Source organism: Gracilinanus agilis, chromosome 2, assembly GCF_016433145.1.
Source record: "Gracilinanus agilis isolate LMUSP501 chromosome 2, AgileGrace, whole genome shotgun sequence".
Classification (NCBI taxonomy): Eukaryota; Metazoa; Chordata; class Mammalia; order Didelphimorphia; family Didelphidae; genus Gracilinanus; species Gracilinanus agilis.
Window position 1 is genome coordinate 2,281,887 of NC_058131.1, and position 13,978 is coordinate 2,295,864.

Genomic DNA, 13,978 nt, shown 5'->3' on the forward strand with positions numbered 1-13,978 from the left:
TTTTCTTAGGGAGTTCTTTGATGGCTTGTTCAATTTCTATTTCTGATATGGGATTATTTAGGTATTCTATTTCTTCTGCTGTTAGTCTAGGCAATTTATATTTTTGTAAATATTCATCCATATCTCCTAAATTGTTATATTTGTTGCCATATAATTGGGTGAAATAGTTCTTAATGATTGCCTTAATTTCCCCTTCATTATAGGTGAGGTCTCCCTTTTCATCTCTAATACTGTCAATTTGGTTTTCTCCTTTCCTTTTTCTTATTAGATTGACTAGTACTGTGTCTATTTTATCTGTTTTTTCAAAATACCAGCTTCTAGTCTTATTTATTAATTCAATAGTTCTTTTACTTTTGATTTTATTAATTTCTCCCTTAATTTTTAGTATTTCTAATTTAGTTTTCATCTGGGGGGTTTTTATTTGCCCGCTTTCTAATTTTTTGAGTTGCATGGCCAATTCATTAATCTCTGCCCCCCTTAATTTGTTAATATATGCACTCAAGGATATAAATTTCCCCCTGAGTACTGCCTTGGCTGCATTCCACAGAGTTTGGTAGGATGTCTCATCATTGTCATTCTCTTCAAAGAAATTGTTGATTGTTTCTATGATTTCTTCTTTGACAATTTGGTTTTGGAGAATCATATTGTTTAATTTCCAATTGGTTTTTGATTTGCCTGTCCAGGTGCCCTTACTGATTATTATTTTTTATCGCATTATGATCTGAGAAGGTTACATTTATTATATCTGCTCTTTTGCATTTGTTTGCCATGATTCTATGCCCTATTACATGGTCAATCTTTGTGAATGTACCATGTGCAGCTGAAAAGAAGGTGTATTCCTTTTTGTCCCTATTTATTTTTCTCCACATATCAATTAAATCTAATTTTTCTAGGACTTCATTCATCTCTCTTACCTCTTTCTTATTTATTTTTTGGTTTGATTTATCTAGATCTGAAAGAGGAATATTTAGATCTCCCACTATTATGGTTTTACTATCTATTTCCTCCTTGAGCTCTGCCAGTTTCTCCTTTAGGAATTTGGATGCTATACCACTTGGTGCATATATATTGAGCAGTGTTATTTCCTCATTGTTTATACTGCCTTTAATCAGGATGTAATGACCTTCCCTGTCTTTTTTAATCATATCTATTTTTACTTTGGCTTTGTCAGAGATCATGATAGCCACTCCTGCCTTCTTTTTCTCATTTGATGCCCAAAAGATTTTGCTCATACCCTTAACCTTGAACTTGTGTGTGTCTACCTGCCTCATATGTGTTTCTTGTAGACAACCTATGGTAGCATTTTGGTTTCTGATCCACTCTGCTATTTGCTTCCGTTTTATGAGCGAGTTCATCCCGTTCACATTAAGAGTTACAATTATTAGTTGTGTATTCACTGACATTTTTGTATCCTCCCCTAGACCCACTCCTTCTTATTACACTATTTTCTTTTACACCAGTGGTTTGCTTTGAGCCGGTATCCCTTATCCCCTCCCTTGATTGACTTCCCTTTCTGCCCCCTCCCTTGTTGTTCCCCTATTTTTGTTTTTTAGAGACCAAATGAATTCCCTTCCCCTTCTTCTCCCCTCCCTTTTTTGGCCTCCCCACTCCCCTGCTCCCTTTGGTTTATCCCTTCTGACTTTCTCAGTAGGGTTAGATAGAGTTTTTTATCTGGATGGATAATAAAGCTACTCTTCCTTCTCCGGGTTGATTACACTGAGAGTAAGGTTTGATTATGCTCTCTTCCTCTCCTTCTTATGGTATTATTTATCCCCTCCCCTTCCCATGCCCTCTTTGTGTGTAATAGAATATCTTATTTTTCTTATTTACACGGATTTTTCTTGGTGTCCCCTACTATTCTCCCCCTCTTTCCCACCCCCCCATGTCTTCATAGACCATTTAGTATCCTGTCCTCTCCCTATGAATTATTCTTCTGGTTGCTATAATAGTGAATATTATAATAGTGTATAGAGTTCACTACAGAGAATTATACATAGCATTTCTCCACCTAGTAATACAGATAATTAGATCTTATTTATGCCCTCAAAGAGTCAAGCTTAAAAGACTATGAGTTTTCTTTCTTTTCCCTCTGTTTCTTATTTACTTTTTTATCTTTCTCTTGATATTTGTGGTTGAGTGTCAAACTTTCCATTTAGTCCCGGTCTCTTTTGTGCAAAAACTTGGAATTCTTCAATTTTGTTGATTGCCCATACTTTCCCCTGAAAGTATCTGGTTAGTTTTGCTGGGTAGTTGATTCGTGGCTGAAGGCCCAGCTCTCTTGCCTTTCTGAATATTGTATTCCAAGCCTTGCGGTCTTTTAGCGTTGAGGCTGCCAGATCCTGTGTGATCCTTATTGGTGCTCCTTGATATTTGAATTGTCTCTTTCTGGCTTCTTGTAAGATTTTTTCTTTAACTTGAAAGCTCTTCAATTTCGCTATTTTATTTCTTGTTGTTGTCTTTTCTGGGTCCAGTGTAGAGGGTGATCTATGGATCCTTTCAATGTCTATATTGCCCTCTTGTTGTAGAACTTCAGGGCAATTTTGCTGAATAATTTCTTTAAGTATGGAGTCCAAGTTTCTATTAATTTCTGCCTTTTCTGGAAGACCAATGATTCTCAAGTTGTCTCTTCTAGACCGGTTTTCTTGGTCTGTCACTCTCTCATTGAGATATTTCATGTTTCCTTCAATTTTATCAGTCTTTTGACTTTGTTTTATTTGTTCTTGTTGTCTCGAGAGATCATTGTTTTCTAAATGTTCGATTCTAGCCTTTAAGGACTGGTTTTTGGCTTTAATGTTTTGGTTTTCGGCTATAATTTTTTGGTTTTCCTTTTCAATCTGGTCATTTTTGGTCTTCAGTTGACTTGTCTCACTTTCCAATTGCGAAATTCTGCCTTTTAAACTGTTATTTTCTTGCCAGATTTCTTCCATCTTCCTCAGCATTTCATTTTTAAACTCTTCCATAGCTTGTGACCAGCTTTCATTTTTTTGGGGAGGTTTGGATTTTTGTTTTCCCTCCTCTGTTGTCTGGATTTTCTCTGTGTAGAAGTTGTCGAGTGTTCCAGAGTTTCTCTTGATAGTCTTTTTCTTCTGGACTTCCTTATTGCTGGCCATTGTTAGCCCCGCCCCTTTTCAGCTTTGTCTTTGCACTCAGGGTCTGCCCGCGCCTTGCAAGCTCCCGGGGGCTCCGGTCTCCTTGTCCTCGGGGTCAGGCCTCCTGGTAGTTCCTGGTCTGCCCCTCTGCCCGAGGTTCCTTCAGCAGTCTTTGGGGCTGCTTCCACTGCCCCGCTCTGGTCCCCACCGGGTCCTCACTGGAGGTCCAAGCCTGGGCTGGAGATAGTTATTCAAGCCTAGGGCACTGCCTTCACCCCTGCAGAAGGTAGTGAAAGTCCGTGGGCTGGAGATCTTTATTCAAACCTGAGGCAATGCCTTCAGCACTTGGGAAAGGCCATGTTTTAGAGGCCTTTGTCCCGGCCTGAGGTGGTGCCTTCACCCATGTGGACGCTTGGGGAAAGTCCATGCGCGCCCCCAGCCACTTGGAGTCCCTCATCTTGCTGCACACAGGTACAAGCCCTGGGGCTGCCAGTGATTATCTGGTTGCCCCAGTCCTGTTTTCACTCTTGTGCGTTGGCATTGTGCGAGGTGTGCGGTGTGGGGGGTGGGGGAGGGGCTTCTTCCTCTCGCGTTTTAGTGAGAGCTGTTTCACCCCTTTATAGCGTGGAAATGCCCCGATTCTGCGTACCTTCAATGCTGTGCCCTGTTGTGGGGTTCCTTCGTTCTTCTGGACTCGGTTTTATTTCCCCTTGAGGGGTCCTGTATGCTTTGGTCAGGAGAGATCGAGCAGCTGCTCCTTACTCTGCTGCCATCTTAACCGGAAGCCCCCTAAGGTCTCTTTAAATGAGCACCCCACTCCCACCTCTGCTCTCCATTCTCCATGGCCTCTTCCTGGGCCCCACAGGGCCACACTCATAAAGACTCACCTTGTGTCTGGCTTCCCAGCTCTCCACCTACGGGACTATGAGGACATCATCCCTGCCGTGGAGATCTACTCCCTGCTGGCTCTGTGTGGCTGTGCCAGCCGGGCCTTTGGCACTTGCTCCAAAGCCTTCATTAAGCTGGAATCCTTGGAGAGCCTGAGCACTGAGCAGAAGCAGCAATACGAGGACCTCGCTCTGGAGATCTTCACCAAGCACACCCCCAAGGACAACCGCAAATCGGAGCTAGACAGCATCCTGGAGGGGTAGGTGGGGGGGCCCTCCAGAGGTTGTCCCCTCCCAGAAGGCAGCTGCATCCCTCAGCCTCCCCAGCCTATCCTGTCCAAGGTGTCCCCTGTGGTCTCTTCCCCATCCCCCAGGAGGCAGCTGCATTTGCCCCTGTACAGGGCTCCTAAGCTTTCTGGTGGCCTTCCACCAGAGGCCTGCTGGAGGGAGCCTGACTTTCCTTTCCTCTCCTTGCAGGGGTGAAGGGAAGCTGCCAACGTGTGTGGCTACAGGAAGCCCCATCATGGAGTACCAGTTCTGGATGTGTAATGTGTGCAAGCACTGTGTCCTGGCTCAGGAGATAAGCAACTACAACTTCTGCCCCTTGTGCCACAGCTCAGTGGGGTAGCAGCTGGGCAGACACGAGTGAGCACACAGACATGAACCTCTGTCTATGGTGAAGAACCCTGTGTGTGAGGCTGGGGGTGGGGGGGGAGGCTGGGCTCCCAATACCAAATACCCTGCCCTCCCCGAGCCCAGGCACTGCCTTCATTTTAGGACAAGGGGAAGATGACGTCCTGGTGGAAATGTCCGAGGGTACAAAGGTAGCTCTAGGTGTGTCTAAACAGCACTGCCACCACAGGGACCGAGGTGGTCTGGTTCTGTGAGGCACAGGGGCAGCCAGGATCCCAGAAGGGCAGGGTCTGCTCCTCCAATCTCTGGGCCAGTGCTCAGAGTTCTGTGCCTTCCTGAGTCTCTGGTCGTGGGGAAAGTTAGCTGGGTCTGTTCTGAGGGCAGAGATCTTGGGTTTTTATATGATGCTTCCTTTTTCATGGAGAATAAACTTTAGGTACTCAAATGGCTTTTCTTTGTGCGAAGCTGTGATTCTCTATTACAGCCAGCTTAAATGCGTGTGTGATACCTCCTCCGATATGGGAAGTCTCTGTGGATCTGGGAGTGCTGTGAGATGGGGGCTGCGGTGTCCAGGCCCCTCCCACCTCCGACTGACTGAAGAATGTCTTAGAACTTCCGTCTGGTGAAACCTGCACTATTGAATGCCTAGGAATAAGGCGAGTGGGAGGGAGGCCATCTGTGGCCGCTCAGTCCAGTGTCGGAGGCCCAGGAGAGGCAGGGAAGCCCGCAATGTCCTTGAAGCCAAAGAAGGGGAGTCTAGGCACTGTTTCTGTAGTTTGGGGGAGCTCTGAAAGAATAAGAAAACCAAACGATGCCCATCTCATTTGTTAACACGCCCAATAGCTGGATAACAGATTGAACAAGCATCCATTTACCAAGGGCCTTAAGTGCTGCAGATACTGGCCAAAGTGAGACAAGGCCTCTGTTTCACCTGAGAGGGATGTGTGAGCGCGCACCTTCCCCCTCTCGCCCCCCCCCCCCCCAGGGGCTTCAGGGCTGAAGACAGTGACAGGGAGGGTGAATGGGGCGGGAGGAGAGGAGAGGTGAGGACCAGCTCCCTCCAGGAATAAGGAGAGCTGACTTGGTGATCGTTCTGGCTCCCCAGGCTGGGGGCTGGGCAAAGTGGAGAGAAATATCTCCTGGGAACTTAGATGTTTTCAGGAAGCTGAGATTTCCTCCAGCTCCACCCATTCTCATGCCCTGGACACAAGGACAAAGCTGGCAGTGGAAGCACTGATGTGTGACAGACACAAGGAAACTTGAGTGGGGAGACCCCGAGGGAGGGGCGGCTCTGAATGGAGCCTGTGTAACAAGACCAGAGGGCAGGCCAGGTGCAGGAACGGGAACGAAGTCTAGTCGTCTAGTTATCGGAGGTAGAGGTGGAGGCCACAAAGGCGAAACCGCCCCTGCCCTCAAGGGGATCCGCTCTGAAGACAGACTAGATTCATGACCCAGGAGGGAAAGGCCTCCAGCAGGGGCAGGAGAGGGGCAGCCAGAGTCACTCCAGTGCAGAGTTGGGAGAGCCCCCTAGAGGCAAGCGCTGAGAACCGATGCTTTCCAATAGACTGCTACTGGTCTTTGGACTTCACTCCTTGGGTCCCGAGGGCCACTTGGTGAGGAAGGCACTCCGTGCCCGGTGGGTAAACTGAGGAAGTTCAGAAACTTGCCAATGGTCACAACGGCCTTTGGAAGCTGCCCTTTGAGCTCAGCCCACGACATCATGTTGTGCGTGGGGCCCCGTGGAAGCTCGCCTAAGGGGAGGGGGCTGTCTCCCTTCTTCCCCAGTTCCCGAGTTCCGCTACTTTGTGACTGGGGTGCTGCACCAGGGCTCTCCGGCCTTCTTGGAGCTGCCTAGAAAAGGGGCCTCCGTGCGCAGCGGGGCTGAGGAGGGCTCCCCCACCTCGCCTCAGTCTCCCCACAGCAGGAAAGAGGCGCCGGGGCATGGGCCGGGAGCACGGGCTTCCGCGTGGACATGGCGGAGGGACGGCACCACCTGCTGGCCACTCAAGCACACTTCCGTCTTTTCTCCAAGGAAATGGCCCTGGACCCTTTGCCTTGCTCCCCTCACGTGATCTCTCCAGCCTTAATACCCAGGAGCCTGAGCGCGCAGAGCCTACGGTGGCCGAATGACCGCGCCACCAAACCTCGCGAGAAGGATGAAGCTCCTCCCACTGGGCGCGCCCCCAGCCACGCCCCCCTGGAAAGAAGGCTCGACCGCCATGGAAGGGCAGGCTCCTGGCACCGGGGACAGGCCCTTGGCCGAGGCCCACGTTCATTTCCATCGCGGGGAGTATGACAAGGCCGAGACGCTCTATTCGGCCTACATTCACCAGTGCACCTGCGCAGATAGGGGAGCGCACGCCGCCCCGTGAGTCTCGCGAGAGCTGGAGGGAGGCAGCTGTCGGCTGGTGGTGTCATAACGGGGAAACTGAGGCCTGGGGGGTGGGGGTGGTGCGGGGAGCTCCTCTAGACCTTGGCTTTACTGGAGAGAAAACTGAGGCGGGCAGGCCCCGAGGGTCATGTTTCCTTGTCCGCCGGGGGTGTTTTCTGGGGTTCAGAGGCCCCAGCTGTTGGGGTCCTCCGTCCCCTGCGGATCCTGGGCCACTTTCGGCACCAAGGAGCCAATGATACCTCCGAGAACAAAGTCCCCTCGAGCCTCCGAGGGAAGAAGGGCAGGGGGAGGTGGGAGAGTTCGGCCTCTTCTTCCTAACCCCCCTCCTCCAGTCTGCAAAGTTGGGGGCGGGGGTGGGGGGGAGGGGCTCTCAGATCTGGGCCCTCCTGACCCTCTGAGAGAAGAGAGGGCCTTGGGTCCTGTAGGGATGGTGATCCCAAGCTTAGGGTTGACTCCCCCCTTTTTTCCCCCCCAGCTGATCTCCTGCTGCAGAGGACACCCCATCTCCGATGCTGGCCCCTCCCCAGCTCCAGGACTCCCCTGAAGCTCCCTCCCACTAGCCAGGGCTTCCCAGCCTCTTGGCCTCCATCAGCTTTGTCTCTGTCCAGGGTTATCCAGGAGAGACTTGGGGCTCTGTGGCCTTGGGGGGAAGCTTTGTGATGCCCTGGGCTCTAAGGAAGATCTGAATTCAAATCCTGCCTCAGAAATGTTTTAGCTGCACAGTACATTCCAGAATGAAAATACATAAACACGAAAATATGTAATTGGATAATCTAATAATTACATATTGCATAACCAAATGTCCCATGTAATTATTATACATAAAGAATGACCTGGGGCAGCCAGATGATGCATTGGATAGGGCCCTGAATTCAAATGTGATCTGCCTCAGACATTTAGCTGTGTGATCTTGGGCAAGTCACTTTGCCCTGTGCCTTAGTTTCCTCCTCTGTAAAATGAATTGGAGGATGAAATGGCCAATGGCCTCAGGATCTTTCCAAGAAGGCCTCCAGTGGAGTCATAAAGAATCAGGACTGAAGAACAACAAAGAGTGGCCCGGAATGAATTTCTAATTATCCTTGTCCAGAAGTTCTCCAGTGACTCCAGGGCTGACCTGGGCCTCAGGATTCTAATTCAGTTCTGAGCACTAAGTCAGCTCCCGTCCATGGAGGTACTGAGCTAGGTGTCAGGGATGAGAAGCGTGTGCCAGGAGATTTGGAGGGCTCCGGGCAGGCTTCCTGCAGGGCCGCTGTGGAGGGAGCTCATGGCCCACAGAATCCTGGGAGCAAGCCCGTGTGTTTGCTTTCTCGGTCCACTCTGAACGGGATGGGCTGTTGGCCGGTTCATTCCTCCGAGGAACAGTGTAGGTGAGAAGCTGAATTTTCCATTTTGTTTTGAAGCCATTGCTCCCGCGAGGATTTGGCCACGGCCTACAACAACAGGGGCCAGATCAAATATCTTCGGGTGGACTTCTACGAAGCCGTGGACGACTACACAGCTGCCATCGAAGCCCTTCCCCAGTTCGAGGTCCCGTATTACAACCGAGGCTTAGTATTTTACCGGATGGGTGAGGACACTTTCTGTTCCCCGTGTTGTTGACTGGATCTTGTTGTTTGAGGTTCCTGTAAACTCGGGCAGCGGACCTGAAGTGGTCCACCCGGTGCTCAGGGGCTCTTAGAATGCTGGGGTATGACCAAGATTGGGGGGGCGGGGCTGGGCCCGCACTTAGAACTGGCCTGGAGCAGGTGGCTTTGGGCCTGATCGACCCCAGTTGCCAATGATAGCTGTTATATGAGAAACTTCTTTCTAAACACAAATCCTTCAGTTCCATGAGATAATCGAAGGGGAAAGGCTTGAGCCCTTTGGACAATTCCAGGTGCCTGTTAGCCTTGCTTCCCCTTTAAAGATTAAAAAGCAGGTTAAAGGAGGGCAGCTTGGTGGCTCAGTGGATAGAGACCCAGGCCTGGAATCAGAAGAACCTGGGTTCAAATCTGACCTCACGGATTTCCTAGCTGTGAAGTCCTTAACCCTGATTGCTTGGCCCTTACTGCTCTTCTGCCTTAGAATTGATACTTATTAAAAAAACAAACAAACAAAAAAACAAACCGCAGGGCGAAGGGACGGTTGTTGAAGTCTCTTTTTCCAATTTTGTGGCCTTTTCATCCACAGTTGGTTAAGGTTCATGGGTGCTGGGCCTTCTGTTTCTGTTTCTTTTTCCATTTTAAGTCATGGGGAGCTAGCAGGAGGCGCATCTCCCCTAAGGAATGGCCTCTTTATCCATAGGTAATCAGGGTTACCAGAGGGTGTGCTAACTTACTGGGAAGATTTTTGAAAACAGAAATAAGAGCAAAAAGTTTATCTGCTGGAGCAGCGATGGGCAAACTACAGCCTGAGAGCCAGAGGCAGCCCGGAAATGTTCTATCCGGCCTCCCCACATTATTCCTAATCTGACGAATACAATGAGTAGGATCCAATACAATGAAACTTGGAAAGAGCTGCCTTAGAAACAGACTGACAGAGGAGCATTTCCTTTCCTTTGGCCCCTCTTTAAAGAGTTTGCCCATCCCTGTACTGGAGCGTGGCTGTGCAAGAGATCTGAAAAGCCTCCCTGGTTTTCTCCCTGTCTGGTTGTGCTACAGGACACTTCGATGACGCTTTGGAAGATTTCAAGAAAGTGTTAGCCTTGAATCCTGGCTTCCAAGATGCTGTGCTGAGCCTAAAACAGACTATTTTAGACAAAGAAGAAAAGCAAACAAGAAATGATTAAAAACTCTGCTGTCGTTCCAACCTTTACTGATCTCCCCCCCCCCCCCCCCCCCAGATAGCCTGAAAGGTGTTTGTTATTGACCCAAACTAGAATTCCTGGAGTTCTTTTCATTCACATTTAAGGTAGAGATGGGGGCCAAGACGGGCCGGGCCTTTGCTTGGTTGCTTCAGAGTGAGAAAACAAGGCTAATCATTTCGCTTGTGCTAAGTAATGCTTCTTGTGTTCCGCTGTCTGTAGGTGAGCTTTACAGCTGTGTGCAGTCTCTCTTTAGTCACCCTGTTTGGTAGTAGGCCTATGATGAAGCAAACAGGCGAGTTTAAAAAAAGGAAAGGAAGAAAAAGCCTTTTCTTAGCAAAATCGAATTGTGTTGTCAAGAAAGTACTTTGCATGCCTTTACAGCCTACCCTGTCCTCTTCCTCCTGGGCTTCTGTGGAGTCAGTGTCTGTGTGGGGCCGAGATGACGACCCTACAAGAACTGGCAGAGGATAGTTTGATTTTTCTGGTCCAAAATGTTGTTAAAGTGTTACAAAAAATAAACCCCCAAATACACTTTTCTGTTGGTGTGACTCTCAGTCCTGCGGGGAATTCTTGGCCTGTGCCGTCCTGGAGAAGGGGGTGAGGAAGCCTCGCCCTGAATTTCTGCTGGGCATCGAGGAAAAACCGAGCAAAGCAGAGCTTCTCAGTGTGGGCTCCACGAATTCTGAAAAAAAAAAAAACAAAACGATCTGGCCGGTTCTTTTAATAGCGTCGATTTCCTTTGTAATCCTCGGTATTTTATTTTATGAATTAAAAACATTCTAAGGAGGGGTTCAAGGCTGGCTTCACACACTGCCAGAGGGCTCCATCCGAAGGTTAAGCTGGAGAACCAAAGCCTCCTTGTCTGGCGTTTTGGGATCTTGGACGCTTTTCCATGCCATCCCTTCCTCAGAAAAACCTGACACTTTGATTAGCCGCTGCCGATCTGGGTACTTCCCCAAGCAGGCTTGAGCCTTGGAAGCCCTCTCGGGGCTCACGACAAACTCTCATTTCTGAGCCTTTAGAAGAGCTCGCGAGGGCTGGGGTAGAAAGGCCGGAGGGCTGGAGGGAGAGGCCGTCTGCCAGGCTAGCTGCAGCCATGGCAGAGAGAGTGGTTTTCAGAGTGGGCTCCGAGCCGGAGAGGGAAAGAGCGAGAAGCGGGCGCCTCCGACACAATTACCGTCAGCCTTCATATGTGAAAATAATTGGATGACGGCAGGGACTTTCCAAGTGAGTGATCTCATGGGAAGGGGCAAGCAGCGGCCTTGTTTGTAGTTCATAAATAAGGCCTGGCAAAACCAAGGGACAGCTTGGCCTGCAGGTGTGTGTTGAGTAAAAGGAAATTAAGTTTGATGGGCTACAAGACTGCCTTTTTGGTGGCTGTATTTTTAGAACTGTTCATTTTTTCCAGTATGACGTCTCTCTGGGCTTTTTATTGGGGGAAAAGTATTTTTAAGTTGCATTACGAGTTCAAGAAAAATCTCCTTGACAAGTTATCTTTATTTTTAAAAATCGCATCTGTTTAAGGCCTTAGTCCTTGGGCGGCCTTAAAAGCTCTTTGTGCCTAGGAGCCGAACCCTTCAATAACCTGATCCTGGCTCTCCTCGCCTTGCTTGAGTCTGAGATCAGATGTAACATCAGGAGTTTTACAACAAGGCAGTCGAAGTCAGTTCTTGTTTTAGCCTAAAGTTTTTCCCGTTACCATTTGCCAGAAAGGGATGTTTGAAGCTTCGTCTTAGTGACGATTTCTCATCAGGGCGGCCGACGTTCCTGGGCGTAATGAAAGGAGAGCGAGTTCTCTTTTTTCCTTTTCTAGATTTTTCCTGTATTTCGGAACTCTAAACCTCACAAATGCAAATTCTGCCGCCAGTGGGCTGACTTGACATTTTATGCCCAGACTAGCTTTGGATTGGAGGGGAAACAAATACAAGGTATGTTGGGTCTCTTGTTTGAGCTCCAGGCAAAAACCAACCCCGTGAAAAGGAACAAGATCTTTGGTTTTAGACCCATGTAGTGAGGACCCAGCTTGCCAACAAAGGGACAGCATCTACCGGGTTCCTGATTATGTATGGGCTAAAAGTTCTAATGAGGTGGGCAGAATTTTGTCTGCTGAGCCAGTGAGAATGGAAGTGAAGGAAGTTTTACCACCCGAATTCCTCAGTTTAAAGTAAGCAAAGAGGGAGTGAAACCCATCAGAGAGAGTTTGCTGCAGCAGGTATATTAAGATACGGCTTCTTGCAGTACAACAGCCCTATCATGCCTGTGAGGAAAGCCAAACTGTCTCCTGATGGGACGACTCAATGGCATTTGGCACAAGACCTCAGAGCTGTCAATAACCATGTGCAGAAAACCTATGCCATGGTCCCTAGTCCATGTCAGATCATAGCAGCTATACCACACAGAGCTGCTTGGTTTACCATGACAGACCTTTGCTCCGCCTATTTCTCTGTTCCCTGCACAGAGTCAGCCAGCAGCTGTTCGCCTTTACTTGGGAGGGCCAATCCGTCCTGTGGATCCGTTTGCCACAAGGTTTTTTGGATTCGGCCTCAGTCTTTTGCCAAATCTTGAAGAGAGACCTTGAGTTGATCACTTTTCAAGACAGCAAGATGGTGCGTTATGTGGATGACATCCTGCTGATGTCACCATCTGCTGAAGTCTGTCACAGAGACAGCGTGCACTTGATTAAAGTGCTAGGCAAGAGGGGCCATAAAATTTCCAAGCCCAAGCTTCAATTTGTGAGTTCAAAAGTGGAATATTTGGGATTCGTCTTGGAAAAGGGCTCCAGGAGGATTTCCCAGAAGAGAACACAAGACATACAGAGGTTGTGCCTCTCACATGTCCCATCTGTCTCAGCACTCCTCGGATTGCCCAGGCCATTCTTTGGGACCAGAAAGGGCAGCCAAGGGCCAGCCTGCCTCCATGGAGGGCCCCGCTTTAGGGAAGACGTGGCCCAGGCCTTGTTCCAGCAGAGCCTTTGCTTGTGGGCCTGAGTGCTGGCTGAAGTGGGTAAGAGGGGCAAGGAAACAGCAGGCCATTGGGAGCATTAGGAGGAGAAATGAGACGACTTGGTATTTTCACTGAGAGTCGGAGCAGTGGGTGGAAGTGTGTGTATGAATTGGGGGGAAAGGAAGGGAAGGGAAGGGAAGGAAGGTAGCCGGGTCCTCCCCATCCCCAGAGCCATCTAGAGGTAGGCTAGGGAACAGATAAAATCAGACTAGACTCCAGGGATATTTAATTGGGTTCATTTAAGGTTAGAAAAGAAAGGTTTGGGAAAGCCAGGGGAAATTAGATCTCTGGCAGCAATGCAGGGACCAAAGCTCTTGGGGGCAAAAGGCACTCTGGGGAAAAAAGCTCTTCTCCCTTCAGGGGGAAAAAGGGGCTCCTTTGTTCCTGGGAGGAAAAGGTACCCCAAACCACGCTTCTCTCTTCATCTTCTCTCAGGCACCTCCCACAAAGGAAGTGGGATGTGTCTGAGGAAGTTGAAGGAGAGATTTCTGGGAGATGTAGTCTCCCAGGGTTTAGAGCCATTTTAAAATGCACATTCCCCACTGTGATCTTTTGGGAGACCAGTCTCCCCAATGGATCATAACAAACACAAATAAACTTACAATCACAATCAAAATTGAGTATATACATCAATGTAAGGGGGAAATGGCAACAGTTTTTACAGCAAAAGAAAACCAAATACTTGGCGCTTTAAAAAAACCCACAAACCTGAGGCAGTCCCCTTTTTCACAAATATATATATGTATATATATTTGTATAAATGTATATATACACAGAACAAATGAATTTAAGAAAACAAATGAATTTTAGCCCCTAAAGTTCAATTTTTCACATGCAGTTTTTCTCAGGATCTCCTGGAGCAGCGTGTGGGTCTCCACGGGCATCTCCATCTGGATTCCAGGAGGCAGCAAATTTCTTTCACTAAAATAACTTAAACACTATCGTATGAAATAAAAACACATTCCCTTGAGGTGGATATTAACACAGGGATACACATAGGAATCACATAGGGATAAATGGCTGAGTTATAAGGCATATGAATCAATGCCAATTAAAATCATCAGAAAAAAAATATCACAGAAAGCCAAAACTATTGGATGAAACTTCTAAAAATCCAATTCCAATTTTATATGTAAAATTCTAAATAAGGAAAAAACAAAATCTTGATAGTTCTTTGAATGATGCCTGA

General features: G+C 48.2%; 2 protein-coding genes across 4 annotated transcripts in view; both read left to right on the forward strand.

Annotated features, from left to right (window-relative positions):
* WDR35 (WD repeat domain 35) overlaps positions 1–5,058 on the forward strand; it is a 62,637-nt gene extending 57,579 nt beyond the window's left edge. For both annotated transcript variants that reach the window (XM_044663004.1, XM_044663003.1), the window contains exons 26-27: positions 3,996–4,236; positions 4,454–5,058. In XM_044663004.1, the coding sequence (XP_044518939.1) occupies positions 3,996–4,236; positions 4,454–4,604 (392 nt within the window). In that variant the 3' untranslated portion in view covers positions 4,605–5,058. The remainder of the gene's footprint in view (positions 1–3,995; positions 4,237–4,453) is intronic.
* A 1,366-nt stretch (positions 5,059–6,424) lies between these two features.
* TTC32 (tetratricopeptide repeat domain 32) lies at positions 6,425–10,317 on the forward strand. 2 transcript variants are annotated; one of them, XM_044660361.1, is made up of 3 exons: positions 6,425–6,977; positions 8,402–8,528; positions 9,641–9,724. In XM_044660361.1, the coding sequence occupies exons 1-3, from the start codon at positions 6,736–6,738 to the stop codon at positions 9,680–9,682; spliced, it is 411 nt and encodes a 136-aa protein (XP_044516296.1). In that variant the 5' UTR covers positions 6,425–6,735; the 3' UTR covers positions 9,683–9,724. The 2 variants fall into 2 exon arrangements, with proteins under 2 accessions (XP_044516296.1, XP_044516295.1); XM_044660360.1 differs by having other exon boundaries at positions 6,489–6,977; positions 8,402–8,568; positions 9,641–10,317.
* Positions 10,318–13,978: the final 3,661 nt, after the last annotated feature.